This window comes from Myxine glutinosa, chromosome 6 (genome assembly GCF_964187855.1).
Source record: "Myxine glutinosa chromosome 6, kmMyxGlut1.1, whole genome shotgun sequence".
Lineage (NCBI taxonomy): Eukaryota > Metazoa > Chordata > Myxini > Myxiniformes > Myxinidae > Myxine > Myxine glutinosa.
This window is the reverse complement of record NC_136266.1, coordinates 66,316,984-66,332,077: the sequence shown is the minus strand read 5'-3', so window position 1 is coordinate 66,332,077 and position 15,094 is coordinate 66,316,984. Positions and strand designations below refer to the sequence as shown.

Below are 15,094 nucleotides of genomic sequence, written 5' to 3'. Positions count from 1 at the left end.
GAGACTTGCACAGCCCGATAGCTCAGAATTAAAATCCTTAGCACGACTGCCTCTGGGAAGTTTGAATCCATAATGTCTTGGATGCCAGTTCAGGTGCTGCCCCATTCGCTCACCATTAGAAACAATTTAAATGTAAAGGATATGAGTTTTCGTTTTGACAAATCCAAATTTACAAGGTAAAGCATGCGACAGTGTCATCTGAAATGACTGAGTACCAAATGAGGGAGTTGTGTGTAAATTTGTGGGAAGGTTGAGAACGTCAAATTGTGAATCCTCAAGGCCAAATGAGAACTCATCAAAAGCATCTCCGACTTTTCATATATCATTTCTGCAATGCCGTTCATGGCGTTCATGACGGTGACATTGACCGATTTCACGTTGTTCACAGATTGCTGCCTTGTGCCGGAATTGCTTTCACAGGTACAATGGAGCATGGGAGCCTGGGATGTTGGCACTGGAAGATGCTCTTTATAGAGCTCGAATAGAACTCTACCCAGAACCTCTGCTGGTAAAGCCACCTGCCTTGCTATCTTTCTGCATGACAAAAACAACACAGCAGGAAATGCACAGTCTGCAGTGGTTTCTCTTTTGTCACTACTACTGCCAAGACTTTATCTGCTTCTTTACAATGAATTTTTACTTGTATACACCTTCCAACACCTCCTCTCTCTTTCCACTTTTTCTCAGTACGGTATATAAATGTTGGATGCTTCTTCTGCTTCTTCTGCTTCTTCTGCTTCTTCTGCTTCTTCTCTCTTATGCAAAGCAGAGCTGCATGTAGCATCGTTTGCTAGGGATGCAGCAGTGCCGCTGATGCCCTGTGTGTGTTAGAGCGGCAATTTGCAATTTGTTCACAATGCCGGTGATAGCTAGCCTACTCTTCACGAAGAACAACATATGGGTTCTTTAATGCCCGACAATTAAAGCTGGCAGACGGGACACCCAGTTTAACGTCAAATCGAGGGATTGATGCCTCTTCCTACATGTGAAACACCAGGGCGACAGTTTAGAGCTGGGTCGAGATTCGAACCCAGGTTAGACAGCTCGGAGACATGCTGGATTCTGGGTTGGTGATGCAAAAGGTTAGCTGATTTGGGAGAACGTGACTTATTGTAAATTCTCATGAAGATTTGTGCACCTTCAATATAACTGCTGTAGCAAATCCATCGGGGTTTTTATTAAAGGTGAGCCACCAACTTTTATCACATGTTATACCTAATCTATGAAATAATTTCCGCAAAATCTTCGAAAGATGCTGACAGGGCCACAATGACCCGCAAAGATTGTACAACAGATTGTCGTTTGAGTGTACGCATTCTTCGCGATACAGAGTAGTTTTGAGAACTCTGGCTGGGCCCATGTGACAAGAAGGTCGATCACTGTCAAAACCTGACAGTGCAATAACTTTGTCAGAAACGCATAACGCTGCAAACATGTGTCCTATTAGGTGGATATTCCAGCGGACATGGGGTAAATTGGGTTGGAGAGTTTGTGCTCTCATCTGAACCTTCTGGCTCATGATATAATCTCAGGTTAATATCTCATACACGGTGTGTGTTGTCCTTTGTTTACTAATGTCCTAGTATTTTATGTAAAAGTACACAAATGTTGACTAAAGTCTTTTCCCTGCATGCTATACATGTGCAAGTTCTTCCATGAGCCTTGGATCACTGTAGAAAAATAATAAATATATAAATACAGTTCACACCTTGGTGGGCTTCATGGTCCAGGATGGACAAAACCACCTTTTCTTAATTTGTCAAAGGATAAGTGGTTATTCTAAAAAATAAGTTTCCATTAATAGGTGTAAAAGGAGAAACTTCAAAATGAGTAATTAATTGTTGTGGTCACTGTCCTAAATGACCAAAATTCAGGTTGATTTACCTGACTGCCGTGGGATCAAGCAAGGAAAAGATGGCGTTTCGGGAATTAACCCTTCGTCGGAGAAAAAGAGGATGGAAATTAATGCCCGATGAAGAGTTGTTGCCCGAAACATCAGCTTCTTCTTGCTTCCCATGGCGGTTAGTATACGTCAATCAAAGTCCGAGTGATGTCATCCATTGTTCAGCATTTTGCTTGTTTGTTGAAAATATTGGTTGTTTGCCCACCTGCTGTGTATGTTTTCTGCAGGTGTGCGAGCGTTAAAAAAACAAGAAGCTTTATTATAGGGGAGAATGGGGTATAGGAGAATGTCAAAAGGACTTTTCTAAATTTAGCTGTTATTGGGCTAAGTCTGTCAGTCTATGAATCAAATCTTCCATATAAAACAGTCAGTTTGTGTGTGTTACGTGCTCCTCCCCAAACCCCGGTCACGGTGTACCTCCGAGCCCCGAAAGGAGTCATGGCAGAAAGATGTGCTATTATGTGTGCCAATGACCAATGGTGAAACCACACCAATCAATTGTTACAAAATCAAGTATTGTATTAATATCACACAATAATAACAAATTGCACAAGTACAATAAAATCTCAATTGCACAACAAACACCATATAATTCCTATGATGGTACCACCAGTTTCTTAACTCAATCACTCACGGTACTCCACGTGAGCGAAATGTAACACCCCCAAAGTCACTGTCACGACACTAGGCCAAAGTCGATCCACGCTCAGTGATCACAAGAAAAAGGTCGTATTGAGACCTGAACCCAGGACGGCTGACAGTCGACGCTGCCGAAGAGCCGCTGGGTGGGGTCGGGCCGACGTCGGTCAGGCAAAAGTTCACCCAAAAGGCGACGGGGAATTCACACCTTCAGTTCACCAGACAAGGACGCTGATATGAACGAGCAGCGGCTCCCAAGCAGAAAACAGCGAATTCCCAATCGAGATCCACGACGCACACGAGAACCAGGCTAACGGCTGGTGCGTGGTGAAATGGCTGGCGCGAGGTGAAATGGCGGACGGGCCCGTAATGGATGCGTACCTGCTCTCCAACAATGATTCACTTTTGGAATCAACCGCAAAACCCGTCACGCAGGTTTATCTGCCACATCGATAACGACTCTGTCACAGGAATCCCTTTCCCGGGGAAACCAATATTCGCTCGTGACCAACGTTCGCCAGCGTCCGCTCGATACCTCGAAGCCGATCGGCCTTTCTCTCCCCATCTCACTTGATCCGCCTCAGCCTCCTCTTCTTCTTCTTCTTCCGGTTTCTTCCGATCCATTTCGTTTTTCTTTTAAAACACTAATTTTTCCTTTTGAAGACAGTTATCTCCATTTCACTCAAACTATAACAATAATAGTACATGGAACTAAAAATGCTTCCAGTGGATGAAAACCACAAAGACGGAAGTGACGAATCCGTAACATGTGTTTGTACAGATGTCTGTCCCCCTTCATAAGGGTAGGTTTTAATGGCCAAACTTTTAACATGAATGTGTGTTCACTACAGTCTATTTTTGAGGATAAAACAAACTCGAAAAACATTTTACATAAAAGAATAATTATATGTCTTCTATTTGAATTGTAGACGGTGGCTTGCAAACCGAGCCTCAAGGGCGGTGTACAGAAGCGTTTTTTAAAATAACAATAAATACAAGGTGCAGGGAGGTGAAATTCGCTACACGTGATGTGCAATGCACGCAGAGTAAAACGAGTATTCATTTACATCCATATGATGTCGAGGAAATAAAGATGTAAGCACACCTGACTCTAGGCTACCTGACACGAGACTTCAGACTCTGGCACATTCACGAGCCTGCACCATCAAATAAACCGTTCCAACCCGTCATATTTGATGGGCTTTTTAATAGTACGATAGTAACATAATTCAGGAGCTCAATTAATTTTGATGAAAGTTCACAAATATCACACTCTACATTGTTATTTCCTACATCAATCATTTCCTTGGGGTCCATCAGTATTACACGTACTCTACGTGAAAACTTTTTTTTTTTTCTATACAGGATCGAGGCTCGTGAAAGCTAACATTTATCACACAAAAAAAATCAAACAGACACACAAAACATATAATAAGGGTAGCGGTAGACAAGATGGGGAGAGAAGGGGAAGCACAAACACAACATTTGAGAGTAGGGACATCGGGAGATCTGTAAGAGGGAGAGGGCTAAGGGGGTGCAGTCTTTTCTGGTGGTTGAGGTCAACACTGGTGGTTGAGGTATGCTATTAGCCAATTGATTAAGAAATTATTTTACGATTATTTTTTGTTGATTTTAATTGTGCAATTAATCAATCAATTTTTGTACACCTCTCCCTCCAAATACTGTCTTTATGTGCCACGCTGGAGGATGTTATTTATTTATTTGGCATGGGGGCGGTGTACTTTGATTGTATCTGTACTTATTTTAAATTTATTCAATATAATTCATCTCTCCCACCACTTACCTGCATATGTAATAGATGGCTCCTCATGTGGCCGCCTTTTTACCTTTTTACTATTTCATATCGCACATTCTTTGCTTTTGAACAGCTCCATGTTATGGTTGTTTGACATTGGGCAAAATTTAAGTGAAATGAAAGTCTAGTTTATTATCTTACTTTTTCCAACACTATTCATGTGTAATGCCATTGTGCTATCTCACAGAGTTACTGACTCCATAATCCATGGCCAATTTTTCCCTTCTTCTTTGTCTTTTCTTCCTCCATCCCCTTCTCCCTCCCCTTCTCACCCCACCCCCACCCTAACCTCTTCCTCTGAGTGTCTCTGACCCTTTCACATTCTAACATCATGCACCTTCCTCTTTTAACTTTTTCCTGTTAGCTGTTACTCACAATAACCTACAATGCAGATATAATTCAGCCTTCCTCCAATAATTCGGTAAGCCTGTTGTTCACTACAATCGTGATTTTGCCGATATCCGTATCGAGGAATGGAAAACAAGTTATAGTAAATGCAGACACACAGATCCACCCTCCCGTCTCAAACCCCTCTGGGCTGCAAAGGATGTTGCTTCTTCGGATCTCAGCCCAATACTCTCTCCCTCTCCCCTCCCCTCTCTTCCATCCTGAGCCTCCACACGTCTCCCTTGTCCTGCCACCATCCTCCCGCAGTCTACGACCCTTCTCACTAACTTAGCTATGTGCCATTAAATCCTTTCTCGCTGGTCCACTAACATCAAAGGCCGGTGCCGAAGAAACCCCATGGATATTTCCCTATAGGATGCTGCCTCTTCTCCAAGTGCTATATTTTCCACAGAAATATGATTTTCACAAGATGTTCATGCTGATGGCGGCATTGTGGTTTGTGTCAAGAGCTCCCTTCTCCTTAGTGAATCCCTAGGGTAATTACCTGCATATCCTGCAAAGATCTCCTACCTGGTAATTACCAATATCCTGTAATTATCAATAATAAAGATCGTGGTAATCACCTGCAAAGATCTCTGGATCCACATGGCACTCTCGAGTAATTTGTTGCTTTTGTGTGTTGTATACTATATTCTCTAGCAACGGTACCCGCCCTATGGGCGGGGCTTCAATTGGGAGGCCCAAATGAAAAGGCAAAATATCAGAAATTGAAGGTTTTTTTAATTTTAAACGATTTATATGAATATCCGTTAAATTATATCACACGCAAATCATCAAAATCTAAACAGTATCTTTAGAATTTCAACAAAAGCCACATCACTGTTCATTTCGGTAAATATTATTCCATCGTGTTTGGAAAAACTGGAAAATTAAGGAAATTGGAAAAAAAATTGGAAACACAATATAGCCTATTTTACTCCAGGAGATCCCAGGGTTACCCACCCAAAATTTCGTTGCGATCGGTTCAGCCGTTTTTGCGGTACCTGGGAACAGACGAACAGACAGACATTTGGTGAATTATAGTAAGATAGTGAATTGGCTCTGTGTCATTGTCATTGTCATTCTACTACCACAATCAACCAATTCACAATCTACCACAATCAGCAACATTGTCATTCTACTATCCTCCCTTCCCTGTCATCTTTTCCTTATCGATCCTCCTGTAGTAACTTTAACTGCCAGTGTTCCAGCTGTTTTTTTTATAGTATCTAAGGCTCGTAGTGATGTTGCTTCGGCCACACACATCTCATACCCATGGACATACAGACAAATACACAAAACACAACACAGGACTGTCAGTCAGATGAGACAAACCCAGCCACTGAGCTTGGCGGAAGTGCCATCACTTTCTGGGGCACTTTGGGTACCAGTGACATCACAATAATAGCACCGCATTTCTCACTGCACTCAGGAGGGCATTTCCTATTGAGGAATTTCCTCATCCCGATAGATGCCAACCTATGAGGATTATCCATGGTCTTAACCTTTTAAATGCTGAACATCAAGCAAGGCAGCCGCTCGCACCATTTTTAGTCTTTGGTATGACTCGGTCAGGGTTTGAATCATCGCCCTCTCGGAGGTTTGAATCGCCGCGGATGCTCTAGCTACTTTTACCACCAGGCTTGGTAATTGGTTCCGAAACTGTTTCTCAGTGTTAGTCAAGTGTTTTTGTAACATGTTATGCCTTCCTCGATCTATGCTAGACCTGATCACATCCAACTTCCCTTCCAACCTTCCTTGCTCTTTCTCCGATCCTCTGGGCTCTTAAGCTCACGTAGCCTTGAAAGTATTTGCCTCTGACCATCTTCAGGGAACCTCCAATGGGCCACTGCTTCTTGGAGTTTTAATGGATTCATTGGTCTGACGTACAGTCTGCTGTGTCTTCCACAAATTGCTCCACAATCTCCATCTTTCTTGCTGGACATATCCTTAGCATTTGGTAATGTCTGGCACACTGCCCTGCATTCCAAACTGTCAGGTGATGGCAACACGTTCTCAACCAAATGTTTACATAGCTATCTATATCCCCATAACCTTTTAAATGGCCTTTGCTTTGAAGAAGGGTTCATGCCCGAAACGTCACTTCACCTTTCCTCTTGCTGCGGTGATCACACATCTGTAAACATTTGGTTGAGAACATTACTTGTCCTTCTTTTTCAACCGATGCACACATCCTCCCTCATGCTGCACCTCCAGAGGTGGGCATCCCTCATGGTTGTGTTTTAGAGCAACATTTGTTCTTGGTCTACACAAATGTCCTCTCTATAACTGGAAAATGCATTGTATCATTTGATGCTGCGGCAGTATCGGAATCCCTTTCTGCTGATGTAGATAAAATTAGCAACTGGTGTTTTACCTGCAACATGTCCTCTAATATAAGAAAGTATACCTCTGTCTTACTTTGTTCCTCTAAGATCAGCTCGATAATCCTCCATTTTTAACATTATATTTCGGCAGTCAGCCTCTCCCAGAGTTGTTATCCTTCAGCCTTTGTCATTCTCCTTTTCCATGAGCCAAGGAACCTGTCAATAAAAAAGAAAAAAATAGATCTGCCGGTTATTAAAGTTTTAATTCACATCTTAATACCATATACAGTCGTGGCCAAAAATATTGGCACCCTTGCACTTTTTTCAAATAATGCGCCATTTCTTCCAGAATATTGTTGAAATTAAAAAATCTTTTGGTATCCACATATGTATTTCTTTGGTTTGCAGTGGAACAAAACAAAAAAGCTGAAAAATTAACATTTTTTCGAAAAAAGAATAACTAAATCTTGTTCCACATTATTCTTAATCTTATTCCACAGCTTATTCCACAAAGAAATCCGAAAATGGCCCGGATAATATTATTAGCACCTTTTAGAAGTTATTGGAAACAAGCATTCTGAGTATTGCGCTGCAATACATGTCCCCTACCGGCAGTCTGTCGTCCGGAAAACTGTTGGGGAAATTACCAAGGGTTATTTACCCACAGGTTCTGAATCGTTCCCAATCGCTAATTACCTCAGGACGGGCTCACCTGTGATTCGCACTCGGGACTTCGATTTATACACCTTGCAGACAGGTCAGCAGAAGCACGAGAAAATACGTTGTTGATAAAGAACCTTTCGAGTCGCTAAATATCAGTAATTTATTATATTTTCCGGTTCACGATCAATGATCGATGTGTATATATATATGTTGCTCGGCTTGGCTCCGCCCCTCCGGAAAGCGCGCGCTGTGTCGCACTTTTGACGTTCGCGCGACGAGGCTGAGGGTGCGCGGTGCGGCTTGAGGAGAACTAGAATAAACAAGAGATATCCATTAAAAAGAAAAAAATTTCGTTTAATTGACAATATCTGCCAAACCACGTGCCCTATCGCAAATTCCAAAAGGACATTTTAGTAGACTGACATGCTGAACAGATCTGTGAAGTTTCCCCTCGATTGGACCAAAAATGAGGGAGGGGCTCGGTTTTAAAGGTTTGTGCTTAAAAACGTCATAACTCTGAAACCATGTGACGCATAACGTCATGCTCGCTGACTTTTTTGTTCGTCATGGGTATGCGATTCTGCTTGGCCTCGATCTGTTCAGCCGTTGCAGGGAAAAAGGGGTTTTCGTGTTTTCACGAAAAACAATATGGCGACCGAACCACGTAACCTGTGACGTCATAATTACCATTAAAATATTCTACAGACCGAGTCCCCCGTACGGTGAAAATTTGATCTCAATCGGTCCTATTATTGCAGAGAAAATCTTTTTTAAAGGAAATTTAAACTTAAAATGGCACTGAGTTAAGGATCATCAGATTTATCAGAATTCCCAAAGTTCAAAGTGCCATAACTTTGTCAAAAATGATCGAAACGTCGTGAAGTTCGAACTTGATCTGTAACTTATCATGAGGAAACCATGTGCCAAGTCTGAAATCATTACCATTAAGAGTTTAGAAAAAAAGTCTGGAAAATTGTTCTTTGCGTGACGGACTGACGGACGGACTGACGGACTGACGGACTGACGGACTGACGGACTGACGGACTGACGGACGGACGGACTGACGGACTGACTGACTGACGGACTGACTGACGGACTGACTGACGGACTGACGGACGGACTGACGGACTGACGGACGGACTGACGGACTGACGGACGGACGGACTGACTGACTGACGGACTGACGGACTGACGGACTGACGGACGGAGGGACGGCGTACAAACCTATAGTCCCTTCCGGTGTACACCGGTAGGGGACTAATAATTCGATTTCAAGCAGGTGATTCTCATTTGCTTTGGAAATGAGCTCACCTGTGGTGAGTTGCAGGTGCCTCCAATATAAAAATCACTCATTCAACCAGTTTGAATAGAGAAAAGGAGTGATTCTGCTGTTTTGTGTCTGTGTGTACCACAATGAGCATGGAGAAAAGAAAGAAAAACAGAGAATTGTCTGAGGAGGTCAGACACAAGATTGTAGCCAAGCATGGACAATCTCAAAGCTACAAGTCCATCTCCAGAGACATTGATGTTCCTGTGTTCACCGTGCACAATGTTATCAGGGGGTTTAAGGCCCATGGCACTGTAGCCAACCTCCCTGGACGTGGCCGCAAGGGAAAACTTGATGGAAGATTGCAGCGAAGGATTGTTGGAATGGTGGAGAAAGCACCGTAATCAATTGCCAAACGCATTCAAGCTCACGTACAGACAGACACAAGGTACGACAGTTTCAACTCGCACTATCCGTCGCCTACTCGATGAAAGGGGGTTCTATCGGAGGAGACCCAGGAGGAGAGAGACATAAGAAAGCCCGACTGGAGTTTGCCAAAACACACCTGAACAAGCCAAAATCCTTCTGGAGAATGTCCTGCAGACAGATGCGGCCAAATTAGAGCTTTTTGGTAAAGCACATCATCTCGATGTATGCAGAAAACAAAATGAAGCCTTCAAAGAAAAGATCACCTTCCCTACAGTCAAACATGGAGGAGGTTCAGTGATGTTTTGGGGTTGCTGTGCTGCCTCTGGCACTAGGTACCTTGAATGTGTGCACGGCATCATGAAATCAAGAGATTACCAAGGCATTTTGGAGCACAATGTTCAACCCAGTGTCAGAAAGCTGGGTCTCCGTCTAAGGTCATGGGTCTTGCAGCAGGGCAATAACTCCAAACACTTCAAAAAACACCCAGGAATGGTTCAAGACAAAACGCTGGACTGTTCTGAAGTGGCCAGCAATGAGTCAGATCTAAATCCCATTGAACACCTGTGGGGAGATCTGAAAACACCAGATGGGAGAAGGCACCCTTCAAATCTGGGAGAACTGGAGCAGTTTGCACAAGAAGAGTGGGCCAGACTGCCAGTGGAGAGGTGTAGGAAGCTCATTCATGGCTATAGGAAGCGCTTGTCTGCAGTTATTTTGTCCAAACCCTGTGCTACCAAATATTAAGTCGAGGGTGTCAATAATTTTGTCAATGCCATTTCTTTTTATTTTCTGATTTAAAAGGATATATTAAGTTCTGAATCAAAAACAAAGGTTCTGTAATATTAACAGTGAAATAAAGAATTGTGGAGACGAAATACATTTACCGTCTGTTAAGCCTAAAAAATTGTAATTACAAGCAATGACATAATAAATAAAAGCAATTAAAAATATTGGCTTCGTTTCAGGTCGGGAAAGCTATGAAAGACATTGTGAAAAAGAAAGATCCTGGAGGAGATGGGCACGTTGAGCAAGCAGGACCAACAGAAATGGTTCGAGCATTTCGGCGTGTCTCTCATGGTGTCGTTACCACAGCATCGATTCGGCGTCATCGGTGGCAACGTGGCGGTCAGTATGATCATAACAGTATTTCCTTGTCCCAATAACGTTTTCATTGCAACTTATAAATCCCTTGTTTGGATGTCTCTGTCAGTCATAGTCACTCTTGAGGTCTATCAGGCAAGTTGATATTATAGCTGTGGAGTCGTGCACTCACTGTTGAGAGGAACTAAGCTGTGTTTGATTCATTGCCTGACTGTAAACTGCTATCATGGGGACTAACAGGCAGGAAGGTGTATCAAAGAGTATACCTTATGCTCAGAGGGGAAGTTAATCCATCTTTTTAGTCTTCTTCTTTTTTAACACCAAAAATATGTGATGCTTGTCTTGTTGTGCACAGCACTGGAGCTACAGGCCATGGATGAATCATTACATGCATGGGAACGTGATGAGGGCTTCTCTTCAGCATCATCTAGCTTCAGCCAACAAGTCCCTGGTCTCATGACAAAGTCCCTCATCACACAGCCAAACCATCGAAAGGGTCGTTTGACAAGCATCCGCTTCAGCTCAGGCTCAGAGCATGGCAGAACTAACTGGGAGGGGCTTTCTACAGAACCGAATCACCACCTCTCTCCATTGTCTGCTGTGGAACCTTGTCGTCGCTCGCCTGGGAGGACGGCCAGCGAACCTGGCAAGTCCTCAAGCGTACGATCAGGAAACCGGCCCTCTCCAACACGCTCAGCTACAGAGCCAAGTCGGACGTCCGAATATGAACAGAGCTTTGTATCGAACCAGTCCCAGAACCGGCTCGGCGTCCGAAAGTCTCTGCCCCGTACCGGTGCTTCAAGCCTGATTCGTCCTTCGGTTGTAACCTTCAGTCACTCACTTGAGCAGGTGAGCGAGGGTGCTGCTGTTGCCTCAACCTTTTGCCATTCATTCGGCAGCCTGCACGAGGACACGCTTGCAGCATCGTTCCGGGATGGTGCCGCTCCTGCTTCGCCTCGAATGGGCATTTCTGCTGGACCACGTGGCATCAAGACTCAGCTTCCCACTTTCAATGTCCAACTTTTTACTGAAGTTTGAAGGCCGTAAAGTTATAGGGAGCTGAAACTTGGCATATGAACTAACACACATGAGTTATACTTCATGTGTGAATTTCGTGAATGTACCTCGTTTACTTTAGAAATGAAGTTCGCTCATACATGTGCAAACATTCATGCTTTGAAAGTCCCTGAGAACCACCCTTTTTCCAAAATTTCTGGAGTTAACCCCAACGGATAACTATCATTGTTATTTTTTCTATCTTGATAAGGCATTCTACACACTGTGGTGTATTTTCAAGTATCCGACTTAAAAGGAAAAAGTTTAAACCAAAAAATCTGTTTTATTTATGACACCTGCAAAATGTCAATTTTGGGACAATTGTGGAGGCTGTAGATCAGAGGAAGAAAGTTGTAGGAAGCTGAAACATCGGATATGAACTAACATGTGTGTTCTACATCGTGTGTGAATTTCGTGAATGTACCTCGTTTACTTTAGAAATGAGACCCTGTCATACATGCACAAACATTCCCTCTCATACTGTACATGTACATTCATTTTTATGACATTTTCCCCTCGATCCTGAAAGACAAAAAAATAAAATGCACACACAGGAACATTTATTACCCTTTATTTGAAGCACATATGAAAGGTCATACAAATAAATAAAAATTAGTTATGCAAACAGTTATGGAGAAACAAAAGTCATGCCAGGTCTAAAAGACTCGACTTTTTGGGGGGAGCAGGGGATTTTTTTTAACTTAAAAAAAAAAAGAAAACACCTCAAATAATACAATAGAGATAAATGCATTTATTTTTTTTATTTTTTTATTTTTTTGCAAAATAACCTGCCTGACAAATTCCGGGTCAATATGACCCATGAATGTGTTCTTGTGATTTATTGAATCACTGAATCTAACTGTTAAGCCGTCCGTACCTCCATAGTTCAAGATTTTCCTCACATGTGAGCAAAACTGATGCCAGGGATGTTTCCAGGGTTACATTCATGTTATGACCATTCCAGGGTGACCTTAGAAATGAAGGTCACTCTGGTTCAATCACGACGTGGAGGGTGACCATCCCCACCAGGTGACCCACACAATACTCGTGTGAAGGACACCACTGTTGTGCAGAACTTACCAGGCTCGTTAACCCTCCGGGGATCTTTGCCTGGCCCAGGGTTAACAAAGACCATCACTGCCGCGCCTCAGCAAAAGCGCCATTTCCTGTGTGTTTTGTATTTTACGGCGATGGCCCCGCTTCACACAGGAGCGACAAAGGCTTCATCGGCTTGAGCTGTCACCTGAACCAGAGTGGGTGGATGACCGACTGAACTACAACACAATGACTAGGAAATCTCATGTAGGTGGAAGGTGGAAAAATTTGAAAGACTGAACCCAAAACATTTAGAACCGGAAAAAGGAAAGATGAGATATTAGTCGGTGATAATGGGGCTTCTAAAACACCGAAAATTTTACATTGAAGTGAATGGGGAAAAAGGGAAACACTATTTGACCAACAAAAACTGTTTGAGGTTTTAAATTTAATCTCAACTCAACAACGATATTTAAACGAAGAGCCAAGTTCCAACATGTTGTTTGTTAATATACTCGATGGCGATGTGTTTTAAGGAAATAAAGTTATTCCCTGAAATAGAACAAACAAATATTTGTTGGTTCACTGTATGAGTTTAAAGATGTCGGTCTGCCAATGTCATGGGGATTTATACTAAACATTTATTAAAGGTATTAATGAGAGGGAGGCAATTATATATTAATCTACGATTATTAAGTGAGGTTGACAGTATTTCCTGTTGTATTTTAAACACGAGAGCTTCCAGGGAAGCAGAACGCAACTGAACTGACTGGACAACTTTAAAGTAGGTCAGTTGTCTGTGTGGACGTTAAAGTCTTACCTTCGTTTCGGAGCTGAAAACAATATGGCGGCCTATGGCGGCCATTTTGTGATGGATCGGGTTGGAATGCAATAGCAACCTACCTTGTGTGGTAAGGGTTAAACATTCTAAGTTTGATCAAAATCTGTTAATATTTGTGGACACGAGAGTGTTAACGTCATTTTCATGACCAAAAACAAAATGGTCGCCTAAGTCCGCCATTTTTCAACGGATCGGGCTGAAATGTAATACCAACCTGGTCCTTGGGGTAAGGATGCTGCATGTCAAGTTTGATCAGAACCGGTTGATATTTGTGGACACTGGAGTGATAACGTCGAAAAGTTAACAGACGACAGACGACGGACGCCGGAGGGTTCAGCATGTGATGAACTCAACTGGACGGTAGTCCAGTTGAGTTAAAAATCATCTTCAACTCATTTTATTTGAGTTCTTGGAAAATATTGTTCTCTTTAACATAATTATATGTTTGATTGTTCTCAAAGTGTAAAATTTTGTTCAGAATATAAATGCGAGTATATATCTCCATGTAAATTCAAATATATATATTGTTACGGCCCACGGTTAAGGATGTTGGTTTGCCGAGCGGATGGCACCGCGGCCTAACAGTTACCCCGATTAACCCAATCCCCGAACGTTGGCCGGATCGCGCCACAGATATTCAATATGGAAAAGACAAAAGCGACACGGATGTGAAGAAGAAGAAGAAGAAGTCGAAAAGGTTGGCAAATACTACTAAATTTATTTACTATTTACAGGCTCAAAATAACCAAGGAGAAGGAAAGATAAGAAAATAATATACAGAAGATTTTAGAGACACAGTGAAAATCGCTAGCTTATCTAAACGGATTTAATTAATACCCAGGACAGAACAAACGAAGACGACTCACACGGGGAATGATGATAGGAATGGCGGAGGTGGATGGCTTGGAGTTGTATTGTGCAGCACGATCGGCGCGTTTAGCAGCCGCCGTTCCTTCGCGGCCCTGCTCAAAACCGCAGTCCAGGCCCCAAGCGGCTGTTGAGTGTTGTTGCTGCTCTGGCCGCCGCTGCTGCTGCTGCTGTGGACGTCGCGTGCTTTTCCAGGACTACAACAGGCTTTGTGCTTTCTGGGATGTCCTCTCCTTGGATGTTCTCTATGTTCTCTTGGTCCAACAACTCTTTCTCTTTCTTGGTCCGACCACTCCTCACCATCGACAACCCAACGCAACCAACGCAACAACTGACCACCACCACGCAACCACTGACCACCACAACGCAACCACTGACTACCAACAACGCAACCAACTCCACTCTACAACGTCCTTGCGCGCGCGCCTTTATAGCGCCTCCGGCGATTAAGCCGCCGGCCTTTTGGACACGCCCATCGGTGTGCTCACCTCGGCCGTGGTTGGTCGTGCGACCCTCTGGCTCCGCCCTTGATGACGACGGGCGGGCACGCCTTTCTTCCCCGACCCGAGCACATGTTCAATGGTGGTTTTGGAGGGGATGTAATGCAATCGAGGCTTGGCCATGACGAAAGGGGAAATGGAGGTTTTTGGGAATGGGAATGAAGAATGAAGGGAATCTATCTTATTTCACTTGGTGCAATGGAGTGTCATTTTAATGGAAGACAAAGCCTTAACCTAATACACAGAATAAGGAAATAAACTAC

General features: G+C 43.2%; 1 protein-coding gene across 2 annotated transcripts in view; it reads left to right on the top strand.

Moving 5' to 3' along the window:
- Positions 1-13,172, top strand: part of LOC137429905 (hyccin-like) — an 85,126-nt gene extending 71,954 nt beyond the window's left edge. For both annotated transcript variants that reach the window (XM_068120266.2, XM_068120265.2), the window contains 3 exons: positions 421-508; positions 10,397-10,556; positions 10,888-13,172. In XM_068120266.2, coding sequence (XP_067976367.2) covers positions 421-508; positions 10,397-10,556; positions 10,888-11,570 — 931 coding nt within the window. In that variant the 3' untranslated portion in view covers positions 11,571-13,172. The remainder of the gene's footprint in view (positions 1-420; positions 509-10,396; positions 10,557-10,887) is intronic.
- Positions 13,173-15,094: the final 1,922 nt, after the last annotated feature.